At 47.6% G+C, this 21,483-nt stretch overlaps 1 protein-coding gene across 3 annotated transcripts in view; it reads left to right on the top strand.

Moving 5' to 3' along the window:
- Styxl1 (serine/threonine/tyrosine interacting like 1) overlaps positions 1-21,483 on the top strand; it is a 40,166-nt gene that overhangs the window by 8,567 nt on the left and 10,116 nt on the right. The window contains exons 2-8 of one of the 3 annotated variants that reach the window (XM_031338230.1): positions 3,566-3,672; positions 5,073-5,134; positions 8,593-8,743; positions 15,977-16,122; positions 17,854-17,999; positions 19,444-19,541; positions 20,960-21,072. In XM_031338230.1, coding sequence (XP_031194090.1) covers positions 3,570-3,672; positions 5,073-5,134; positions 8,593-8,743; positions 15,977-16,122; positions 17,854-17,999; positions 19,444-19,541; positions 20,960-21,072 — 819 coding nt within the window. In that variant the 5' untranslated portion in view covers positions 3,566-3,569. The remainder of the gene's footprint in view (positions 1-3,565; positions 3,673-5,072; positions 5,135-8,592; positions 8,744-15,976; positions 16,123-17,853; positions 18,000-19,443; positions 19,542-20,959; positions 21,073-21,483) is intronic. The other 2 variants (XM_031338229.1, XM_031338231.1) reach the window with 2 other exon arrangements.

The following is a 21,483-nucleotide window of genomic DNA, read 5'->3' as shown; positions in this document are numbered from 1 at the left end:
AAAAAAAAAAAACTTTTGACCTGGGCAGTAGATAAAGTGCTTGCCATCCAAGTCTAGAGGTCTGAGTTTGACTGTAGCACTCATATAAAAAGCCAGGTGATACCTGTGTATACACACTCACACAAACGCACTTAAGCTCTAAGAAGAAAAGAAAGAAAAGAAAGCCAGGTGACTATAATCTTAACGCTAGGTACAAAAACAGCAAGTTTGTCTGAAGTGATGAACTCCTGGTTTAGTGAGAGATGCTGTCTCAGGAAATAAGGTGTAAAAACACTTGCCATCAACTTCTGACCCACACACAAACACATAAACACACAAAAGGTTTTGGACTGTTGAGTGTGATGGCTCATACCTGTAATCCCAACACTTGTTGGGGAAGAGGCAGGAGGATTTTGAGTTTGAGACTAGCCATGACTTTGTAGCAAAACCCTGACTCAAAAATGTTCAGCCATGGTGTATTTGAGATATCCATCAAGCACTAAGTGGAGCCTCGGGGTCAAGGTTCAATAGCGTGTGGGAGGTGAGTGTGTGTGGTTCCACTTACATTCAAGGATGTATCACTGAGATCCTGGGTTTACAATGGTGAATATGAATCTGAACTTGATAAGCATTTTTTTTTTTCTGAGACAAAGTCTCATGCAGCCAGGTTGGTCTTGAACTTGCTTCGTAGCTGAGAATTACCTTGAATTTCTGGTTCCCCTGACCCCACCTCCCATGCACAGAGATCACAGGTGTCCACCATCACAGTCCACCTTGGGATGGTGTTACTGCCACATTGGGAGGTAGAGACTGAGGCATAGAGAAAGTAATTATGCCCCTAGGATAATGCAGCCAAGAGCAAGCTGAAGAGCCCATATTCAGGCCTAAGAAAGCCTGACACTTATCTAGGTGGCGGTGGCACACCCCTTTAATGCCAGCATTTGAGAAGCAGAGGTAGAAGATGGATCTGTGGAAGTTCAAGGCCAGCCCGGTCTATAAAGTGAGTTCCAGGATAGTGAGGGGTACACAAAGAAACCCTATCTTGAAAAAGCAAAGTAAGTAAGTAACTAAATAAACAAACAAAGCCTGTAGAGGTGAGGAAGAGAAGGCTGTGAAAAGATGTCACACCCAGGAATCCTTTCCCGAAAGAACAGACAAGGAGCTAGGACGATGGCTCCGTTAGTAAAAGTGCTTGTATTGCAAGTGTGAGGACATGAGTTTGGATATCTTAGATCCCAAGTAAAAGGCCAGGCACAGTGGCACAGCCTTGGAACCCAGGGATAGTAAGATGGAGTATGGAGGTAGGTAGCTCCCTGGAGGTTCATTGACTGGCTAGCCTCCAGGCTAGTGAGAGAGCCTGTCTCACAGGTGGAAAGAGTCTAAATAGTGACATGGCAGGTTGTCCTCTGTTCCCCACATCCACGAGGAATACCTGCTTATATGGGTGGGGTGGGGGATGAAGAGAGACATGAGGTAGGTACATGAGTGTGGTAGTGTGCTCAGGAAGGACCCATGGCAGCTGCGGTCCTGGGTTTGGGATCTGGGAATTGAAGTCTTTGATGAAGAGATTGGCTTTTGATACAGCTTTTTAGAATTATTTTATTTGTATGAGTGTTTTGCCTGCATGTATGTATGTGCATCATATATGTGCCTGGTACCAACGGAGGTTGGGAGCCATTGGATCCCCTGGAACTGGATGGTTGTAAGCAAAAATTCTCTTAATTGCTGAGCTGTCTCTTCTGCACCAAATGTTGGTTTGTCTCAGAGCATTGCATCAGCAACTCAAGTGGAGCCTGTTTTGAGCAAGATTACTACCCTGGACTCAATTTCTTTTCCACATTTCCCTGCTGGTCTTCTTGATGCACCCTTCTAGAAGGCAGATTTCCTACAGGAAGCTGCTGTGTGTGTCCATCCCTTCTGGAAACAGTATGCTGGGGACTAAGTGTCCCAACAGGAGCCAAAGCCAGCTTCGTATGCATCAGGCTTGATGTCAGATCCTTAGCACAGCCCACAGTGCTGTTCGGTAGCCTCGTGTTCTTCTCCAGCTGCAGCTGCATCAGACCCTCCTGACCTCCCTATGCCCAGTTCACTCTCGCTCCCATGAGAATAGTGTTTGTTTCCTCCCCCTCCCTGTCCATCCAGCCTCCTGGGATCTCAGTTGAGCAGCTGCTGCTGTAGATGGCCTCTAAGCAGTCCCCAGCTGGGGAAGGAGGATTCAACTGTGAGCCTGCAGCAGACACTCATACTCAAACCATAATATTAAAACAGTTGAGGGCTGGAGAGATAGCTCAGCAGTTAAGAGCACTAACTGATCTTCCAGAGGTCCTGAGTTCAATTCCCAGTGATCACATGGTGGCTCACAACCATCTATAATGGGATCCGATGCCCTCTTATGCTGTGTCTGAAGACAGCTACAGTGTACTCATATAAATAAATTCTTTTTTAAAAAACATCTGAAAGACTTATTTTAAACTGTGTATTCATGTGTGTGTGTGTGTGTGTGTGTGTGTGTATACACATGTAAGTGCCAGTGGAGGCCATAAGAGGGCGCCGGATCCCCTGAAACTAGATTTACAGGCAGTGGGAATTAGGATCTTCTGCAAAAGCATTACACACTCTTGAGCACAAAGGCATCTTTCCAGCACCTAATTAGTAGGGGCTGGAGATGTGACTCGGTGGCTACAAGCATTTATTATTCTTGCAGAGGCTCCTAACACCCACATGATGGCTCACGACTGTCCATAACTCCAGTTCCAGGGGAGCCGACAGCCTCTTCAGGATTTCATGAGCACAGGCATGCACATAGTACAAATACAAACAGGCAGGCAAAACACCTAGAAAATAAATCTAAAAGATTTGTGCGTGCGTGTGTGTTTGTGTGTGTGTGTGTGTGTGTGTGTGTGTAATGGCATGCACATGGCTATCACAGGACAACTTTTAGGAGTCCATTCTCTCCTACCATGGGATCAAGCTTAAGTCATCAGGTGTTTACAGCATGCTTTCTCATACTAAACAACCTTGCCCACCTCTAGCAGTCACTTAGAGTGCACTTCCTAGTTATGTCATTGCATGGTTATTGCTGCATTTCCTGCTGGGCGGAAGGAATCCTTGATAAGTTTGCCTTGCCTTTCATGGTTACTTCTAAGGCTTAGCTTAACAGGTGCTTATTAATTGTTTGCGAATAAAAAAAAAATAGAGCTGTTGAGTGAGGTAGCTCAGGGCATTTGCCCAGCATGCAGGGGACCCTAGGCTTAAGTCTTAGGGCTTGCATACACACATACTTACAGATGAACACACACGTGCACACACACACACACACAAGTAGAGAGAACAAATGAAATAGTGACCATTTACAGCTTCCTTGGTAATATATGGCTTCATATGTTGTAACACAGTTACATATTCATGATAATTTGCACATTCATGTTGTGATTTACAAATGCTAGGCAAGTACTCCATTAATTAAACTATAGCCCCAGCCCCTGACTTCTATATTTTGAAGTGTTTAATTCAGTGTCTTATTTTCTGGCCATTTGTCTAAATAGAAAGATGTCTGTTAAATGTGTACATTGTTGATTCTTCCCAGTAGGATGGCTGAATTGCTTTTCTGTGAGCCAACAGAACTCTATAACATCTTGAATCAGGTCTCCAAGCTGTCCAGATTAGCTGAGCCCAACTACCTCTGTTTACTGGGTAAGTAGAAAACAACGATACACCAACACACACTCACACATAAATCAACACATTCAAACACACCAACCCAAACACGCATACCAACATGCAGACCACACAACACACACCAACACATCAACCCAAACACACAGCAAACATCAACACACACCAACACCAACATACAGACACATGGCACACACCAACACACAAACCCAAACACATACACAAACATTAGCACTCTAATCACCAACAGGTATGTTGAGAATAGTGGCCTGCAAACCTTCTCTTTGAAGGTTAGCAGTGTTTCAGAAGGGGAAAATGAAGGGTCGGTTCAAAAGGCTGCCTATGATTAGGCTGGGGAGGTGAGGCTCAGTGAATAAGGTACTTGTACAATTGTGAACACCAGAGTTTAGTCCCCAGCACCCATATAATAAAAGTCAAGAGGTTCAGCAGCCTGCCTGTAATCCCAGAATTCGGGATGCGGGGGATGGGATAACTGGGCAGGCCGCTAGCTAGACTCCAAAAAAGGTGAGCTTTGGATTCTGTGAGTCCTAGCTTCAGAAAATAAGGTGGAGAGTGATTGAGGAAGACACACAGGCATATGCACACGCTTGTACACACACCTCCATACACTCTTTCTGCTTATATATATACACCACATACAGGCAAACAAAGGCAAATGGTGCTTCAGCTGAATGTTATAGCACCTGAAAGGCAGTTTGAGATTAGATCAGAGAAAGTTCTGCACAGCATGGTGGCTCAGGCCTGTGGGCCAATGCCAAGGCCATGCAATCAAGAGTTTCAGCCTAGAGGGGTTTCACGGTGAGACTCCATCTCAAGGAAATGAAGAGGGCAGCTAGGTGGCAGTGGTGTCACCTTTAATCCTAGCACGTGGGAGTCAGAGGCAAGTGAATCTCTGCGAGTTCAAAGCCAGCTTGGTTTATAGAACATGTTTTAGGACTGCCAGGGCTATACAGAGAAACAGCCCTAGCTTAAACACCCCTCCCCAAAATAAAAACAAAGAAGGGGTAGAGGTGGTGAAGTTAGGAGTGTCTTTTTGTTTTGTTTTGTTTCAGAGTCTAGGGGCTGAAGAGATGGCTTTGTGGGTAAAGGTGTTTGCTGTTAAGGCTGATGACCTGAGTCTAGTCCCTGCAGACCACGTGGTGGAAAGAGCCTGGTTATCCCACAGGTCATCCTCTAACCTCCATTTGTGTGGCATGTAACCCCCCCCCCCAAGAATACAGAGATTATTTATTTGAAGACAAGAATCTTACAGTATAGCCCTTGCTCACAGTCCGCACGCCTCTGGTTGGTCCTTCATTCACAGTTGCTAGATGCTGAGAGCACAGCTGTGGTTTGAGTGGGCAGTTCTCATGTCCCTTCACATGTCCAGTTCTGAGTTCAACCCTTTTCTTCCCCAGATGTCCGATCAAAAAGGCAGTATGACGAGAGCCATGTGATCACTGCCCTCAGAGTGAAAAAGGTATCAGGCTGAGGAGGGCAGGAAGCAGAGGGAAGGGATGGTTTGTCTTGGGTCCAGAGAGTGGTGTTGGTGAGGGACAGGGTGATGGGAATGGTGCTTGTCCCATGAGTCCCTCCCACATTCCCTAGAGCTCATCCTGGTGGATACTCCCTGTTTCTGCTGTTATTAAGTGGGCAGCTTGTCCTACAGTCATTGGTATCTGATCTGGGAAAGAAGGTCCACATAGCCTCTGTCCATCTGCTCTCTGGCTCCTCTAGGACGCGTCTGTGGGCTTGGTGCTGTGTCTACTTTGTCTAAGCTCTGCTGTCGAGTAGGTGCTCAGTACAGGCTGTTGGCAAATACTGGTGACCAGAGAGAGTCCTTCCCTCTGCCCAGAACATTCCCCACCTTTGTTTACCTTATGTATGTGTGTATTATTTGATCATGCATGCACGCATGTGTGTGTGTGTGTTTGTATGTGTGTGTGTGTGTGTGTGTGTGTGTGTGTGGACTCGCACACATGTGTAAGCCAAAGGATGGTAGTTATCTTCTTTTATCACCCACCTTAGGATTCTTAAATTTTTTATTATATTATTCTATCTTCTATCTTTCTACTTTGTGTTTCTTAAAATTTTTATTGCACATGAGTGTAGGTAACTGCAAAGTCCATAAGAGCACAGTGGCTCCATTCAGTCCCCTACAGCTAGACCTACAGGCAGATGTCAGCCACCCAAAGTAGGTGCTGGAAACTGAATTTGTCTTCTTCAAGCATAGTGAGTGCTAACTACTGAGCAATCTCTCCAGCTCGCTTTATTACCCTCCCCCTCTTCTCTCTGTGTGGAGGTGGGGATGAGCTATCTCTCCAGCTCACTTTATTACCCTCCCCTCTCTTCTCTCTGTGTGGAGGTGGGGGTGGGTGATCTCTCCAGCTCACTTTATTACCCCCTCTCTTCTCTCTGTGTGGAGATGGGGGTGGGTGATCTCTCCAGCTCACTTTATTACCTCCTCTCTCTTCTCTCTATGTGGAGGTGGGGGTGGGTGATCTCTCCAGCTCACTTCACTACCCCCCTCTCTCTTCTCTCTGTGTGGAGGTGGGGATGGGTATGTATCTGGGCATGGCCAGACTGTGTCACACTTGTGAAGATCAGAAGATAACCTGTACATATGGGTCCCAGGAATTGATCTCAGGTTTTCAGACTTATAAGTAAGCATCTTTACCTACTGAGCCATCTCACTAGCCCTTATTCTTACTTATTCTTAGCCAGAGTCTTGCTATGTAGTCTAAGTTGTCCTGAATCTCACAATCCTCCTGCCTCAGCCGCCTCATGTGTGGATCACCACCCTGCAACAGACATCTTCCTAAATATTCTCTTGAGCTTTTAGACAAATAGATTTTTTTTCCCGTTTGTGTTCCAGAGATCCTTGTTAGTCTAGAATTCTGTGGCCCTTAGCTTCCTGCCTTGACATTATTTTGTAAAGCAGAATGCATGGGCACTTGTCATAACCCCCAGAATGTCCTCTGTTAGGACTTCTGCATCAGATAGGCCATGTTGCAACAGGCAGTGTTGGGCTCAGATTCCCTTAGTGATGGGAGCTCTAAGTGAAGGCTACATTCTGAGCTGTCATCTGGTCAGGGCTCTTTGAGTTATACATGTGTCTAGACTACATCCCCTCCCCAGGTAGCCTCACCCCCTCCCCAGCTGACCGCACCCCCTCCCCAGCTGACCTCACCCCCTCCTCAACTGACCTCACCCCTCCCCAGGTGACCTCATCCCCTCCCCAGGTGACCTCACCACCTCCCCAGGTGACCTCACCCCCTCTCCAGGTGACCTCACCCCCTCCTCAACTGACCTTACCCCCTCCCCAGGTGACCTCACCCCCTCCTCAACTGACCTCATTCCCTTCCCAGGTGACCTCACCCCCTCCTCAACTGACCTCATCCCCACCCCAGGTAACCTCACCCCCTCCCCATGTGACCTCACCCCCTCCCCAGGTGACCACAAGATCTTTATTAGTTGCCTTTCTTGTTCATTACATCAACAAAAGCAACTGCAGCAGAAAGGGAGGAAGGGAGGAGGATATTTTAGCTTACAGTTTCAGGGATATAGTCTTGTCTCAGGGGGGAAGGCATGACAGCAGGCATGTGAGCCACCAGGTCACATTTTGTCCATAGTCAGGAAGCAGAGAATGGACCAGAAATGAGGCTGGACTGAAAGACCTCCAGGCTTATCCTCGGTGACCCACTTTGTGTAACAAGGCTTTACCTGCTAAAGGTTCCATAATTGCCCCAAATAGTGTCATCATCTGGGAACACTTGTGCCTGTGGGAGGGATTTCACACTGAAAGCACATCTTTTATTTTCACTCTTGGGACCTACATTATGGTGATCCAGCCACTCATGACTCTGCCACTTACCAATACATTCTACCTCATAGCTTCTGCTCACCGTCCATCCATCTGTATGAAACATACATATAAGGTCTGTCACATGCCAGAGATTGTTCTAGAAGCTCACAAGGTATATTAGTCTAATGGTTAATAGTGGCTACATGGTAGAATCTAGATCGTATTGGAGACAAAACTCTAAGCATATTTGTGGCAGGGGTTCCAGAGTGGGTTAAATAAGGTGGGGACACTCACCTTGAGTGTGGTCAGCACCATCCCCTGGACTGGATCCAGACTGAATAAAAATGAGAAGATGAAACTGAGTGGTGCTGGCACACACTTTCTATCCTAGCACTTGGCATGCAAGGCAGGAGGATCTCTGTGAGTTCCAGGCCAGCCTGGTCTACAGAGGGAGTTTCAGGACAGCCAGGGCTACACAGAGAAACCCTGTCTCTACCCTCTACCTATCCCCCAAAAGAAAGCCAGCTGAGCACCAGCACTGTCTCTCTGCTGCCTTGCACTAAACACAACATGAGCAGCCACCTCAGGCTCTGACACCACACCTGACTGTACCCTTAAACTATGAGTCAAAATGAACCCTTCCTTCCATAAGCTGCTCTTGTCAGGTACTCTGTCACACCTGTGGGATAGTCAGTAGTACAAGTAGAACGCATCCTGCTATGCCATAGCCTGCATTTGATCGCACAGTTCTGGTGGCATTCGTTCACTTGGGGCTTCTGCTGTAGGACCCAAGCCTTCTCCCTACCATCATCATGAGTGGTTTTGGGTTTGGGTCTCCTGCCGACATTCATCAGCCACAGCAATTCTGATGGGCTGTGAGCCCAGTGATGGACTAGCCATCCTCAGCCAGACCATCTCCAGCTTAGTAACCTGCTTTTGTCCTTCTTAGTGGTGGAGAGGGGCCCTCCAGGATTCAAGAAACTCTCCCATCTGTTAATGGTGTTTCCAGCTCATGAGTCATCATGGGAAGGAGGACAGGGCCCCCAACCCCTGCTGCAGGCTCATTTGGGTGTTGTGCAGGGACAGCGTAGCCAGTTGTGCTTCTCGGCAACATGTATTTGTGGTTTCCTCAGACAGATCATCAATACCTCATCCCAGAGTCTGTAGATCTGGAGTGTGTGAGGTACTGCATCGTGTACGACAGCAACACCAGTTCCCTAGAGCTGAGCATACAGCGGGGGCAGGACGACGATGAGGAAAAAGAGGACAAGGAGGAGGACACTGGTAATTTTTGTCTTTTTGGTGGTGGTGTTTGAGAAAGGGTCCTTCAAGCTGAGTTGTGAGGGTACACACCTTTAGCCCCAGCTGTCTGGAAGACCTCCCTCTGCTTCCTGAGTGCACTCTGCCAACTGAGCCTTCCCAGGCAGGTTTTTACCACCACAAGAGTGATGTGCACAGTGCTATATTCCTTATTTCTGTGTGGCTGTGATCACATTACCTGAGGAAACAAAGGAGGACAGGATGAGTTCTCTATTTTACCTCTTTGTATGTGTGTCTGTGTGTGTGCACAGGCCTGTGGAGACCAGAGGTTAGCCTCAGGTGTCAGTCATCAAGTACCTTGTTCTTTAGGACTGTCTCTACTGGCCTGGAGATTGGCAGGAAGGCTAGACTGGCTGGCCAGTGAGTCCCATCTGTCCCTGTCTTCTTGGTGCTAGCATTGCAAAGTGTGCCACTTGCCTGGCTTTTATACAAGCTCTGGGGGTGAAACTCAGGTTCTCAACTTACTATGCCATCTCCTGCAACATGTGCACATCTACACATGCAAAAACATACAACACATACCTGCATATGATATACACACACACACACATGAAAGATAGGAGGAGGAGAAGGTGAAATCACTTTCATACCTAGCAGTGAGCACTCTATGGCTGCACACAACAAATGATCCCAAACCCAGTTGCCCTAAATAACAAATTGTTTATTATATCATTGTGTTCAGAATTCAGGGGCCACTCCTCCAGGGGACCCAATGTTTCTCTCTAGATATTACAATCACATTGTCAGCTGGGAGGATTACCCTGAGTTTGAGGACAGCTGCAGAGTGAGACCATGTTTCAAATGAAAACAAACAAACAAAACACTGGGTTGGGACTGTAGCTTAGTTGGTGGAGTGCTCACCTAGCATGCAAGAAGCCCTAGGTCTACTCCACATAAACAGGGTGTGATGGGACGCACTTGGAGTGTGGAGGCAGAAGGGGCAGACACTCAAAGATGCTGCCAGCTATACACAGCAAGTTCAAGGTCAGCCTGGGGTCCATGAAACCCTGTCTCAAAATAAATAATAGTCATAAAACAAATAAATAGCACACTGTTAATGAGTCTTGACTCAGGAAGCAGAGGCAGGGGTATCTCTGTGAGTTTGAGGTCTACAGAGCAAGTTCTAAGACAGCCAGGGCTACATAGTAAAACTTTATCTCAGTAAGCAAATAAATAAAATTTGCAGGTTGGTGAGATGGCTCAGTGGGTAAGAGCACTGACTGCTCTTCTGAAGGACGTGAGTTCAAATCCCAGCAACCACATGGTGGCTCATAACCACCTGTAATGAGATCTGACGCCCTCTTCTGGTGTGTCTGAAGATATAGCTACAGTGTACTCATTTATAATAATAAATAAATCTTTGTGCCGGAACAAGCAGGGACTGAGTGAGTGGGGCCAACAGGAGTGAGCAGGGTTGACCAGAGCGAGCAGAGGTCCTAAAATTCAATTCTCAACAACCAGATGAAGGCTCACAACTATCTGTACAGCTACAGTGTGTACTCATATACATAAAATAAATAAATAATCTTAAAAAAACAAAATAAAATTTGTCCAGGCTCAGTGATAGAATATTTGCCTCTCATGCACACATGCACAAAGCCCAAGGTCCAGTCCTCACTGCTGTGCAGCGGGTGGGAGGGAAGCAGTAGGATGGTTCAGCAGGCAAATGCACTTGCCACCAAGTTTAACAACCTGAGTTTCATCCCCAGGACCCACATGGTGGAAGGAGAGAATTTATTCTTCCTAGTTGTCCTCTGATACCCACATGTGTGTGGTAATACACATACACATACATGTACACACATGTACACATACATGAATAAAGCAGTAAAAATCAGAAGATTCCCTACAAACATATGTATTCAGTTACAAGACATTTAATTAAAGGTTTTTTTTTGTTTTGTTTTGTTTGTTGTTTTTTTTTTTGTTTGTTTGTTTGTTTTTGAGACAGGGTTTCTCTGTGTAGCTCTGGCTGTCCTGGAACTCACTCTGTAGACCAGGCTGGCCTGGAACTCAGAAATCCACCTGCCTCTGCCTCCCAAGTGCTGGGATTAAAGGCGTGCGCCACCTCCACCTGACTTAATTAAAGTTTTAAAGCTGGTTTATTTGCTTTTCAGCCCATAGTTTGGGGATGATGACCCATGCTGACAGGATGAGGGAGGCATTGACACATTCTGCCACTGAGTGGCGCTAAGGCTTTAACAACACTCGCATTCTAGACTTCCAAGTAGTTTTTGGCTTGGAAATTTATTTCTTTTCCTTTGGGCTACAGTTTGTAAGTATTTGCTAGTTTTAAATCAGAATCTCGTATAGCCCAGCTAGCTTTAAGCTCACTCTATTGCTGAGGATGACCTCGAACTTCTGATCCTGCTCTCTCCACCTTTTGAGTGCTGGGATTACAGGCATATGCCACCATGTCATGTGCAGTGCTGGAGATGGACCCACAGCCATGCTAGGCCAGCTCTCTACCAACTGAGCTACATCCTAACCCTTTTTGTTTGTTCACATATTTGTATGTTTAGGACTGGAGAGATGGCTCAGCAGTTAAGAGCTCTTGTCTTCAGTGGAGCTGAGTTGGAGTCCCAGCATTTATGTAGCATGCCTCACAGCTATCCTTAAAGACAGCTGCGACGTATCTGACCCCTCTGGGGTGAGGGGACATGTGCACATCCCCCAGCCCAGACACACACAATTAAAACTTTTTAAAAATTATGTTGTATGTATGTATGTATGTATGTATGTATATATGACACATACCACAATACATGTGGATTCTGCCATATAAATCTTAGGGATCAAACTCAGGTGATCAGGCTTGGCAGCAAGTGTCCTTACTCTCTGAGCCATCTCTCTGGACTCACGTTTTTTGAGACAGGGTCTCATGTAGCCCAGGCTGGCCTCAACATCATTGTAGCTTTTATTTCTGAGCCTCTTGCCCCTACCTGCACAGTGCTGTAACTGCAGGTGTGTACCGTCTGCTCAGCTTGTGCACAGTTTCAGGACTAGGACTACAAACTGGACCCTAGAGCTCAAAGAACGGGCTCCGCTTAGGCGCTTGCTGCCAAGCCTGATGACCCGAGTTCCATCCCTGAAGCCTGCATGGAAGGAAAGAACTGTCTTCTACAAGTTGTCCTCTGACTTCCACATATATGCTATGCCAGATGCATGTCCCCACACACAAATAAGTAAGTAAGTATGATTTAAAAAACACCTTTACTCTATAAGAGGTGGCATTGTGCTATTGTGTTTCCAACTCAGAAAATGACCACAGCCAAATGTAACGCTTCCACTGTAGGCAACTTTCCTCAGTTAAAGTGATGATGTGTGTGTGTGTGTGTGTGTGTGTGTGTGTGTGTGTGTGTGTGTGAAGACTGGGTGGCATACACCTTTAATCCCAGCACTGAAGAAACAGAATTAGGAAGATCTCTGTGAGTTCAAGGACAGCCTGATCTACATATGGAGTAGTATGTAGGCCAACCAGGGCTATGTGGTGAGACTCTTGTCTCGAAAAGCAAAACAAAACAAAGCAGACACATGCTGTTGGGAAGCCGGGTGTCTAAAATGCTATTTTTCAGCCAGGTGTGGTAGTGGGCATCTGCAGTCCCACCAATGGTAAGGCTGAGCTCAGACAAGGGATCCCCAATCTGTCATCTCCCTGCCTCAGTCTCATGAGTGTTGGGATTGCAGGCCCGCACCAACGTGCCCCGCTACTGTTTTTGGCCAACAGCCTTTTCTGAAACAGTAACTGTGGTAGCTCCTGAAGCTGCTTGGCAGAGTGAGCAGGTTCTGTGGGGTCCCTAACTGTCTCTAGTGCCGACCCTACAGTTGTCGACTGTAAGTCTCCAGCAGTGCAAGGCAGCTATCTAGCTAAAGGTAACGCAGTGATGTGGCCTGGGACTGCCATTCCAGCTCCTTTGTGGCCTCTCACCCAGTAGGCTTTTGCTCAAGAGAGACATGGCTGGTGCCCTGTAGCCTACTGTCTGGACTTTGGGACCTCTGAGCCAGGCCCCATGGGGAAGGGGGATGAATTCCACCTGTTGCCTACAAGTTTTCTCCCATCATGGTTTACAGACACAGGTTCATCCTCTGGACAGCTCCCTGCCACTTATGTCCCTAGAAGTCCCTTCTGAAAGTGCCCTTGTCTTCAGGAAGAAAAAAGTTTATTTAATCAAACTAAATAATTTTTTCTTCCCTAGGTGATTTTATTTTGTGTGTATGTGTGGGTGCGCATGAGTGGGTACACCCATGGGAGAAACCTTAGATGTTGATCCTCAGAAGCTGTTCTCCTACTAAACATTTTTGAAATTATATATTATGTAGTATAATATATATATAGTTTATTGAGGGTGGTGTGTTACAGAGGTTGTATAGAGGTTCTGAGAGCAAGGCCTGATCATCTGACTTGGTGACAAGCACCTTTACACACTGAACTGACTTTCTAGCCCTACCTTATTTTTTTGAGACTCTCTCCTCATGCATAATTCACTGGTTCAGCTGGGCTAGCCTGCTGTGGAGCCCCAGGGATCTGTCTGTCTTTATTGATGAGATGGTTGATGAGATTACAGCATACACCACAAAGCCCAGAGTTCTTATGTGGGTTCAGGAACAGAACTCAGGTCCTCAGGCTTTCCTGACTCTCTGCTGTCTGAGCCATCTCCCTAGCCCCAGAAGTCAATTTGGAGGACAGAGCTCATGCCCTTCTCCTGCTGGCGGGCTCTGGAGGGTCTGCCAACCAATGGTCCTGGGTCAGGGTGTCTTAGTGGATACAGGGTTATAGAGATTTTCGGTTGAAGTGACATGAGTTTAGTTATTTTCAGGCTGCTGTGACAGAAGACCTGACCAACAGCTTATGAGAGCAGAGTGATTTTGGCTCATGGTTTCAGAGGGTTAGGTCTGCAGTCACTGGCCCTCCATTTCCTCTTTTTCTTCTGTCCCAGCCCCAGGCCATGGAACGATGCTCCACAATGAGGATAGATCTTCCCTCCTCAGTTAATTCTCCCTGAAAATATCCTCACATTTGCACTCAGATATATGTCCCCTAGTGTCCTAGGTGACTTCAGGTTTAGACAAGTGAGTAATGAATATTATTCCTATTGTATAGCATAATTATGAAAGGTTCGAGTTTAAATTTATAGCAAACCATAAAAAGAGGTCCAGTGAGATGATCTCTGGGACCCACATGATGGAAGAAGAGAACAAACTCATACAGTGTGACTGGTTCCACATGTGCACCACGGGATTAGTCTCTCGCACACATGTACGTGCACACATGCGCAGCCAGGCACAGTGATACATCCCCATACTCAGGAGGGTGAGTCAGGAGAATAGCGAGCTCTAGGCCAGACTGAGCTTCGCAGATCTCATCTCAGAAAGGAGACTAACTCATAAGGAGGCATCACTTGACACCCACCAGGGTGGGCACAATGTAACACATGGCAAGTGTTACAATAGCAAGTGTGGACAAGAATGTGAGGCACTGGACCTTTGTACACCATGGAACACAGTGGGAAAAGGCCTGGGCATGGAGGCTCCCAACTGTCATCCCAGCATTGGAGACTGAGCCTACAGGATTACTACAATTTTAAGGGCAGTCTTGGCTACATAATAAGTCCCAGGTAGGATTCTGCTACAGAGTGAGACCCTGACTCAAAACACAAAACAAAATCAGAGTCAGTAAAATGGTAGAAAGCACCTAGGAACAGAACCACAAGCTAAGTTCCATCCCTGGGATGCAGAAGGGGACAGGAAGGAACGAACTCCTCTGAGTTGGCCTGGAATCAACATTCATACACTGTATGTATGCCTACACACAATACAACTAAAAGTGAAATATTACGCTGGGCGGTGGTGGCGCACACCTTTAATCCCAGCACTTGGGAGGCAGAGGCAGGCAGATTTCTGAGTTCGAGGCCAGCCTGGTCTACAGAGTGAGTTCCAGGACAGCCAGGGCTACACAGAGAAACCCTGTCTCGCAAAAACCAAAAATAAATAAATAAATTACAAAAATTAAAAACTAAAACTAACCCAAAGCTGGGCATTAGTGGCACACACATTTAATGTGAGCACTTGGAAGGCAGACATAGGCAAATCTTTGATATCAAAGCCAGCCTGGTCTACAGAGCAAGATCCAGGACAGTCAGAGCTACTGAGAGAAACTCTGTCTCAAAAAACCAAAGCCAACCAACCAACCAAACCAACCAAAACAGACCAAAACCTAACCTAAATGAAACCCAGCTGTAAGAAGAGAGTATAAAATGGTCTGGTGTAAAGAAGGCAAGGGTGGCTGTGCCATGTTGAGGTACATACTCCAAGAGAATGAAGACACGGCACACAGAAACATGTGCTTTGTTCAGCACAGATGTCTTAATAAGCCAACGAATGGGTTAAACTGAACGCAGTACATCCACAGAATGGAATGTTATTCAGCCATACAAGGTTTGATGTGGGGCCAGAGAGATGGATCGGTAGTTAAGCACACAGTTTGCTCTTGTAGATGACCCAGTTCAGTCTCCAGAATCTACGTCAGACGGCTCACAACAACCTGTATCTCTAGCTCTGGGGATCTTACCGTACTGGGTGCCCTGCACTGGTTTCTATGGGCATCTGTACCCTATACACAAACCCACACTTACACATAATTAAAAATAATAAACCTTTGACTCTGGAGGGATGGTTCAGTGGTTAAGGGGGGCTGCTCTTCTAGAGGACCTGGGTTTGATTCCCAGTGCCCAAGTAGTTGCTTACAATTGTGTATAGCTCCAGTGCTAGGTGATCCATTGCCTTCTTCTGGCCTCTGCAGTCATTGCACACACGGGGTACACAGACATACATATGTACATACACATACATATATATATTGGTTTTTCGAGACAGGGTTTCTCTGTGTAGCCCTGACTGTCCTGGAACTCACTCTTGTAGACCAGGCTGGCCTCAAACTCAGAAATCCGCCTGCCTCTGCCTCCCAAGTGCTGGGATTAAAGGTGTGCGCCACCGCCGCCCGGCTAATATTTGTTAAGACTTTAAAAACAAGGCTTCACTTGTAACACTCTATCCTTGCCTCAGATTTTTTTCCTAATTTTATTTTATGTGCCCCTTAACTTGGTTTTTTGAGTAACTGTTTTCAGTGGAAGTGGCCATCCATTCTCACACTAGGCAAATGGTAAATACATTTTGCACCTCTTTGGTTTCTGCCTGTAGAACTCTTACCAGGACCTGCTGTGGAATTTGGACAAATCCTCATCCATTTTACCCGCCAACCTGTCTATATCCTCAGAGGGGGCTATGAGTGCTTCTCTGGCATGTACCACTTCTTCCGGACCCAGAAGATCATCTGGATGCCCCAGGTGAGGCGGGAGACTGACAGGGAAAGGGAGGCGGAGAAAGAGAAGATGGGAGAGAGGACATGGGAAGTGAGCGTGGAGAAATAAGCCTGGGGCAACTGATGGGGTTCAGCCTATAATTACAGATTCCGAGCTAACACATTGTACTGGCTGGTTTGTGTGTCAACTTGACACAAGCTGGAGTTACCACAGAGAAAGAAGCTTCCCTTGAGGAAATGCCTCCATGAGATCCAGCTGTAAGGCATTTTCTCAATTAGTGATCAAGGGGAGAGGGCCCATTGTAGGTGGTGCCATCTCTGGATTGGTAGTCCTGGGTTCTACTAGAAAGCAAGCTGAGCAAGCCAGGGGAAGCAAGCCAGTAAGCAGCACCCCTCCGTGGCTTCTGCATCAGCTCCTGCCTCCAAGTTCCTGCCCTGTGTGAGTTCCTGTCCTGACTTTCATTGGTGATCAACAGCAATGTGGAAGTGTAAGCTGAATAAACCCTTTCCTCCCCAACTTGCTTCTTGGTAATGATGTTTTGTGCAGGAATACAAACTCTGGCTAAGTCTTAGTTAGGGTTTTACTGCTGTGAACAGACACCAATGACCAAGGCAATTCTTAAAAGGACAGGACAATATTTAATTGGGGCTGGCTTACAGGTTCACAGGTTCTGCCCATTATCATCAAGGTGGAGCATGGCAGTGTCCAGGCAGGCATGGTGCAGGAGGAGCTGAGAGTTCTACCTCTTCATCTGAAGGCTGCTAACAGAATACTGGCTTCCAGGCAACTAGGATGAGGGTCTTAAAGCCCACGCCCACAGTGACACACCTACTCTAACAAGGCTACACCTTCTAATTGTGCCACTCCCTGGGCCTAGCATATACAAACCCTTACACACATTATGGGGAGGCCAAACATAGGAATCTAGAAGGGGTATGGTTTCTGTGTGAGGCAGTATGCTAAGTCAGATACTGTACCGCTTGACTCCGAAATGTTCCCCCATAGGTGTATGCTTTGAACACTTGTTCTCCAGCCAGAGTCCCTCCTCAGATGGCTGCAGAGCCTTCAGGAGGTGGAGCCTGGCTGGTGGAAGAAGGTCCTGGGGTAGGCCTTAAACATTATACTCAGCCCTGGTTCTGGCCTGCTAACCCTGCTTCCTGCTTTGTGGCTTGCGCCTTTCCTTACTGCCATGCACAGGACCCCACCACTGTGCCATCCCTACTGTGATGGATTAAAGTCTCTCTAGAGCTGAGAGCCAAAATAAACCTTTTCGTTTTCAGTATTTTGTACCTAGGATGTTGCTAGATTTCTTCTTTCTGGTAACATTGATTTATTTTGTCACACACACACACACACACACACACACACACACGATGCATATATGTATGCCAGATTCTCCTCTTCCCACGTGCGGGGCACAGGGACTGCATTCAAGTTGCTTGGTAGCAAGCAGTAACCTCAACTGGACAAGTTTTGGGTCACAGATTGTCAATCCTAACCTTTGTGTATATGGCCAGGTACAGACAGGTACCATGAGGGAAGGGAATGCCATTCCTGTCCTGATACTGTGGGTCAGTCCTTGTTTACACCCAGGCCTCTGACTTCTCATGGGAAGTATTCATTGCCAATGTCTCCTTCACTGTCTTGGGATTGCTCTCTTGAGCTTACCTGTAGAGCCACTCCTCCAGAGATAAGCCTCCCAGTTATTCTTGGTGGGTGTGTGCGCACTGCAGCCTTCTTTCTTCCCCATCCCAGGAACTGGATGCCTTCCAGCCTTATCCAATTGAGATACTTCCAGGCAGAATCTTCCTGGGCAAAATCAGTCAAGCCTGCAATGCCAAGATGCACAAGGACTTGAAAATTAAAGCACATGTCAATATCTCCATGGAGACAACACCCTAGTAAGTGACGGTGATACGTGTGTGTGTGTGTGTGTGTGTGTGTGTGCTTGTGATGTATGCATGCAGATATCTGTGCAGATAGATGCCATATGGTAATGTTGACCATCTTCCTTTGTCATTCTCCACTTAAGAAAGGTCTCTCACTGCACCTGGTGCTTATGGGCTGGATAATGTGGCTGGCTAGCAAGTTTGGAGATTTGTCTCTGGCCCCAGCCCTAAGTTTCCAGATATGTGCCCCATTAACCCAGCTTTTTTGTGCGGACGCTAGAGATTGTGGCCCGGGCCCTTATGCTGTACAGCTGGCATTTTGCTGCCTGGGCAGCATCCTCTGCCCATGCTTTTGTTTTAGGTTAAGAGTCTCTTGTTTAATGTTCCTTACTGCTGCAGCTTGTTGGGACTGGTTTTGCCACAATAGTACTAGAGATTAAACCCAGGTCTCTCCCTCACTGGCCAAGCACTCTTCTGGTGAGCCATGCCCCATTCCTTCACTGGAGGGTTCTAGCAGAGTGCTTCAGCCACACCACCAGCCCCTCACTGGCAATTTCTAGGCTGATGTCTTACATCAGATGTTCTCTGTGTGCATGTGCTCAACTATCTGTGTGGGCCAGGTGACTATCTCCAGTGTCATTCTGCAGGAGCTAGCCACATTTTTTAAAAGACAGGACCTCTCACTAGCCTAAAATTCACCAAATAGGCTAGGCTGGCTGGCCAGTGAGGCCAGAGATCTACTTACCCAATGCGGAATTCCAACTGTAGGCCACCAAGCTTGGCTTTTTTTCGTAGGGGCTGAGAATCAAAGTCAGATCCTGATGCCTGCCTGATAAACACTTTATCAACTGAACCATTTTCCCAGCCCCCAGTACTATTTCTGCTAGTTCCTGTCATCCTGATGTCAGCCCCTAATTATTCTCTTCTTGTTTCTGTGCTGTGGCCTGTGGACATTACACACTACACTACACTATAGTGGGGCTGGCTGATCCCATGTGTCATGTGACTCTTCTGGGGAGATGTGCAGAAACATCTACTCACTCCAGATAGGACACCAGTGACAGACTAAAAGAAAGGACACCAACACAGGGAACTAGTGCGTTTCCTGTGGCTACTTAACAGGTGTACATGTGTAGGGAGGTGACTTACAGGAACATGGAGGACTCACAAGCAGCTGAGTCAGGATTCATGATAGCTGGGGCCCTGGAGCTCCCTGTATGACTCACAGACAACTCCTCAGGCCAGAGTCTCCTTTCACCTGCAGTTGTTACTACCTCTATAGCTTGGGGAGGGGCCTTGTGAATCTTGTAAGTTTCAGGAAACTTCTGGGGCTCATGAGTTGCTCATTCCTGAGCTTTGGAAGTTTCCTTTACTTCCTGAGGCTTAAGAAGCCTCCCTCCTGGAAGGACTTCCAGGAAGGAAGGAAGAGACTCATCACTGTGCTGTGTTCCTTCAGCTTTGTAGGCAATGTAGACAAGCTCTTGCATATCAAGCTTGAAGATACTCCAGACGCCGTCCTTTTTACCTATTTCCGCCACATCTGTCACTTTATGGGTAAGGAGCATTTCCAGATTGGGGAGCTTTCTACATGTGTTGACAAGTCTCTCTCTGCTTGAGAGCCCCAGGACTTGGGGAAAACTATAAAATCTAGCACATTCAGCAGCTCAGAAGCCCTCAGCCATATGTACACTAGCAGCGTAGAAGGAGTGCCCCCTCCCCGTGACAGGCCCACGCTGTATCCTTTGTCCCTTGGCTAGATGGCTATTCCCTTTGAGCTAGTCATATAGTGAAGACACTGGCCAAATATGGGCGCACCATGTTTGAGGTGCCTGCTCCTCACTGGGGTCTGGGGCCTCAGAAATGCTTCTCTTTCTACTTCTGTGCCCAGTGCTAGTTGGTAGAGTGGAGTAAGGGAAGGAAGGCGCCCCTAAGCCCGTCCAGCTCTGATTCTCATCATGCTTCATGTGTCTACTTGGTTCTGCTCTGGCCTCCCACTTGCCATAGCAATGCCCATCAACTGCTTAATACAGACCTGCCCGTCATTCTCAGGGTTTAGAGTTGACTAAAAGAAGCGAGATTACTGGGCAGAGCTAAGCTGAGTCAGGTCAGCTGGGGTCTTGACAGACAACCTGGAACAATATGGCCCCAGTGGCTGGAGGTGGGATAGTTGCACTGCAAGTTACTACTTTCACTTTTTAATTTTTTTCTACTTGAGGTCTACAACCAGGGTGGAACACATGCTAGGTGAGTGTTTACCTCTAAGTCATGCCACAGCCCCTCACTGGGGGATTCTAGGCAGGAGCTCTACCACTGAGCCACGCCCCCAGCCCCTCACTGGGGGATTCTAGGCAGGGGCTCTACCACTGAGCCACGCCCCCAGCCCCTCCCTGGGGGATTCTAGGCAGGGGCTCTACCACTGAGCCACGCCCCCAGCCCCTCACTGGGGGATTCTGGGTAGGTGCTCTACCACTGAGCCACGCCCCCAGCCCCTCCCTGGGGGATTCTGGGCAGGGACTCTACCACTGAGCCACGCCCCCAGCCCCTCCCTGGGGGATTCTAGGCAGGGCTCTACCACTGAGCCACGCCCCCAGCCCCTCCCTGGAGGATTCTAGGCAGGAGCTCTACCACTGAGCCACGCCCCCAGCCCCTCACTGGGGGATTCTAGGCAGAGGCTCCACCACTGAGCCATGCTTCAATCCTCCATAGAGGTGGGGAGTTCTAGGACTTGCAATCCTCTTTTTTTTTTTCTTTTGACAGTGTCTCCCTGGGTTGCCTAGCCTGACCTTGAACTTTCAGTCTTTTTCTCCTCTTAGCCTCTGAAAACCTAGGATTCCAGCCTGTGGTACTAGGCCTGCAAGGATGGTCTCCTGATGGCCACTGAGGACCCTAGGGGAGAGTGCCATCCCGATGGCCACTGAGGACCCTAGGGGAGAGTGCCATGCACAGCCAGCCCTTCTCTCTTCCTTTTGCAGAGCTTCACCTCAGGCTTCACTCTGTCATTCTGGTCTTCTCCACCCAGGGCATCAGCCGCAGCGTTGCTGCTGTGGTGGCCTTCCTCATGCATTACAATGAGGAGACCCTGAAGGTATGTGTCATGGGGCTAGGGCTGGGGCTCTGCTGGGACAGTGCTCACCTGGCTTTCACAAGGCTCTGGGTCTAAGCTGGGCATGGTGGTTTGTTTGCACCTTTAATCCCAGCACTCAAGAGGCAGAGGTAGGTGGATCTCTGTGAATTTGAGGCTAGCCTGGTCTACAGAGTGAGTTCCAAGACAGCCAGGACTACACAGAGAAATCCCATCTGAAGAAAAAGAAAGGATTGTGGCCAGGCTCACCTCAGACTGCAGTTCTGCCATAGGTTCTTCCTCTAAGATGAGATGGAGTCAGGGGGGAGAGGGCCAAAGTGGAGGTGCCACGCAGACCATAGCACTCGAGAGCATGGTCCTCTGCTTAGACCAGGAGAGCATGGTCCTCTGCTTAGACCAGGAGAGCATGGTCCT

Source organism: Mastomys coucha, unplaced genomic scaffold (genome assembly GCF_008632895.1).
Source record: "Mastomys coucha isolate ucsf_1 unplaced genomic scaffold, UCSF_Mcou_1 pScaffold22, whole genome shotgun sequence".
Taxonomy (NCBI): Eukaryota; Metazoa; Chordata; class Mammalia; order Rodentia; family Muridae; genus Mastomys; species Mastomys coucha.
This window is presented reverse-complemented; position numbering and strand designations above follow the sequence as displayed.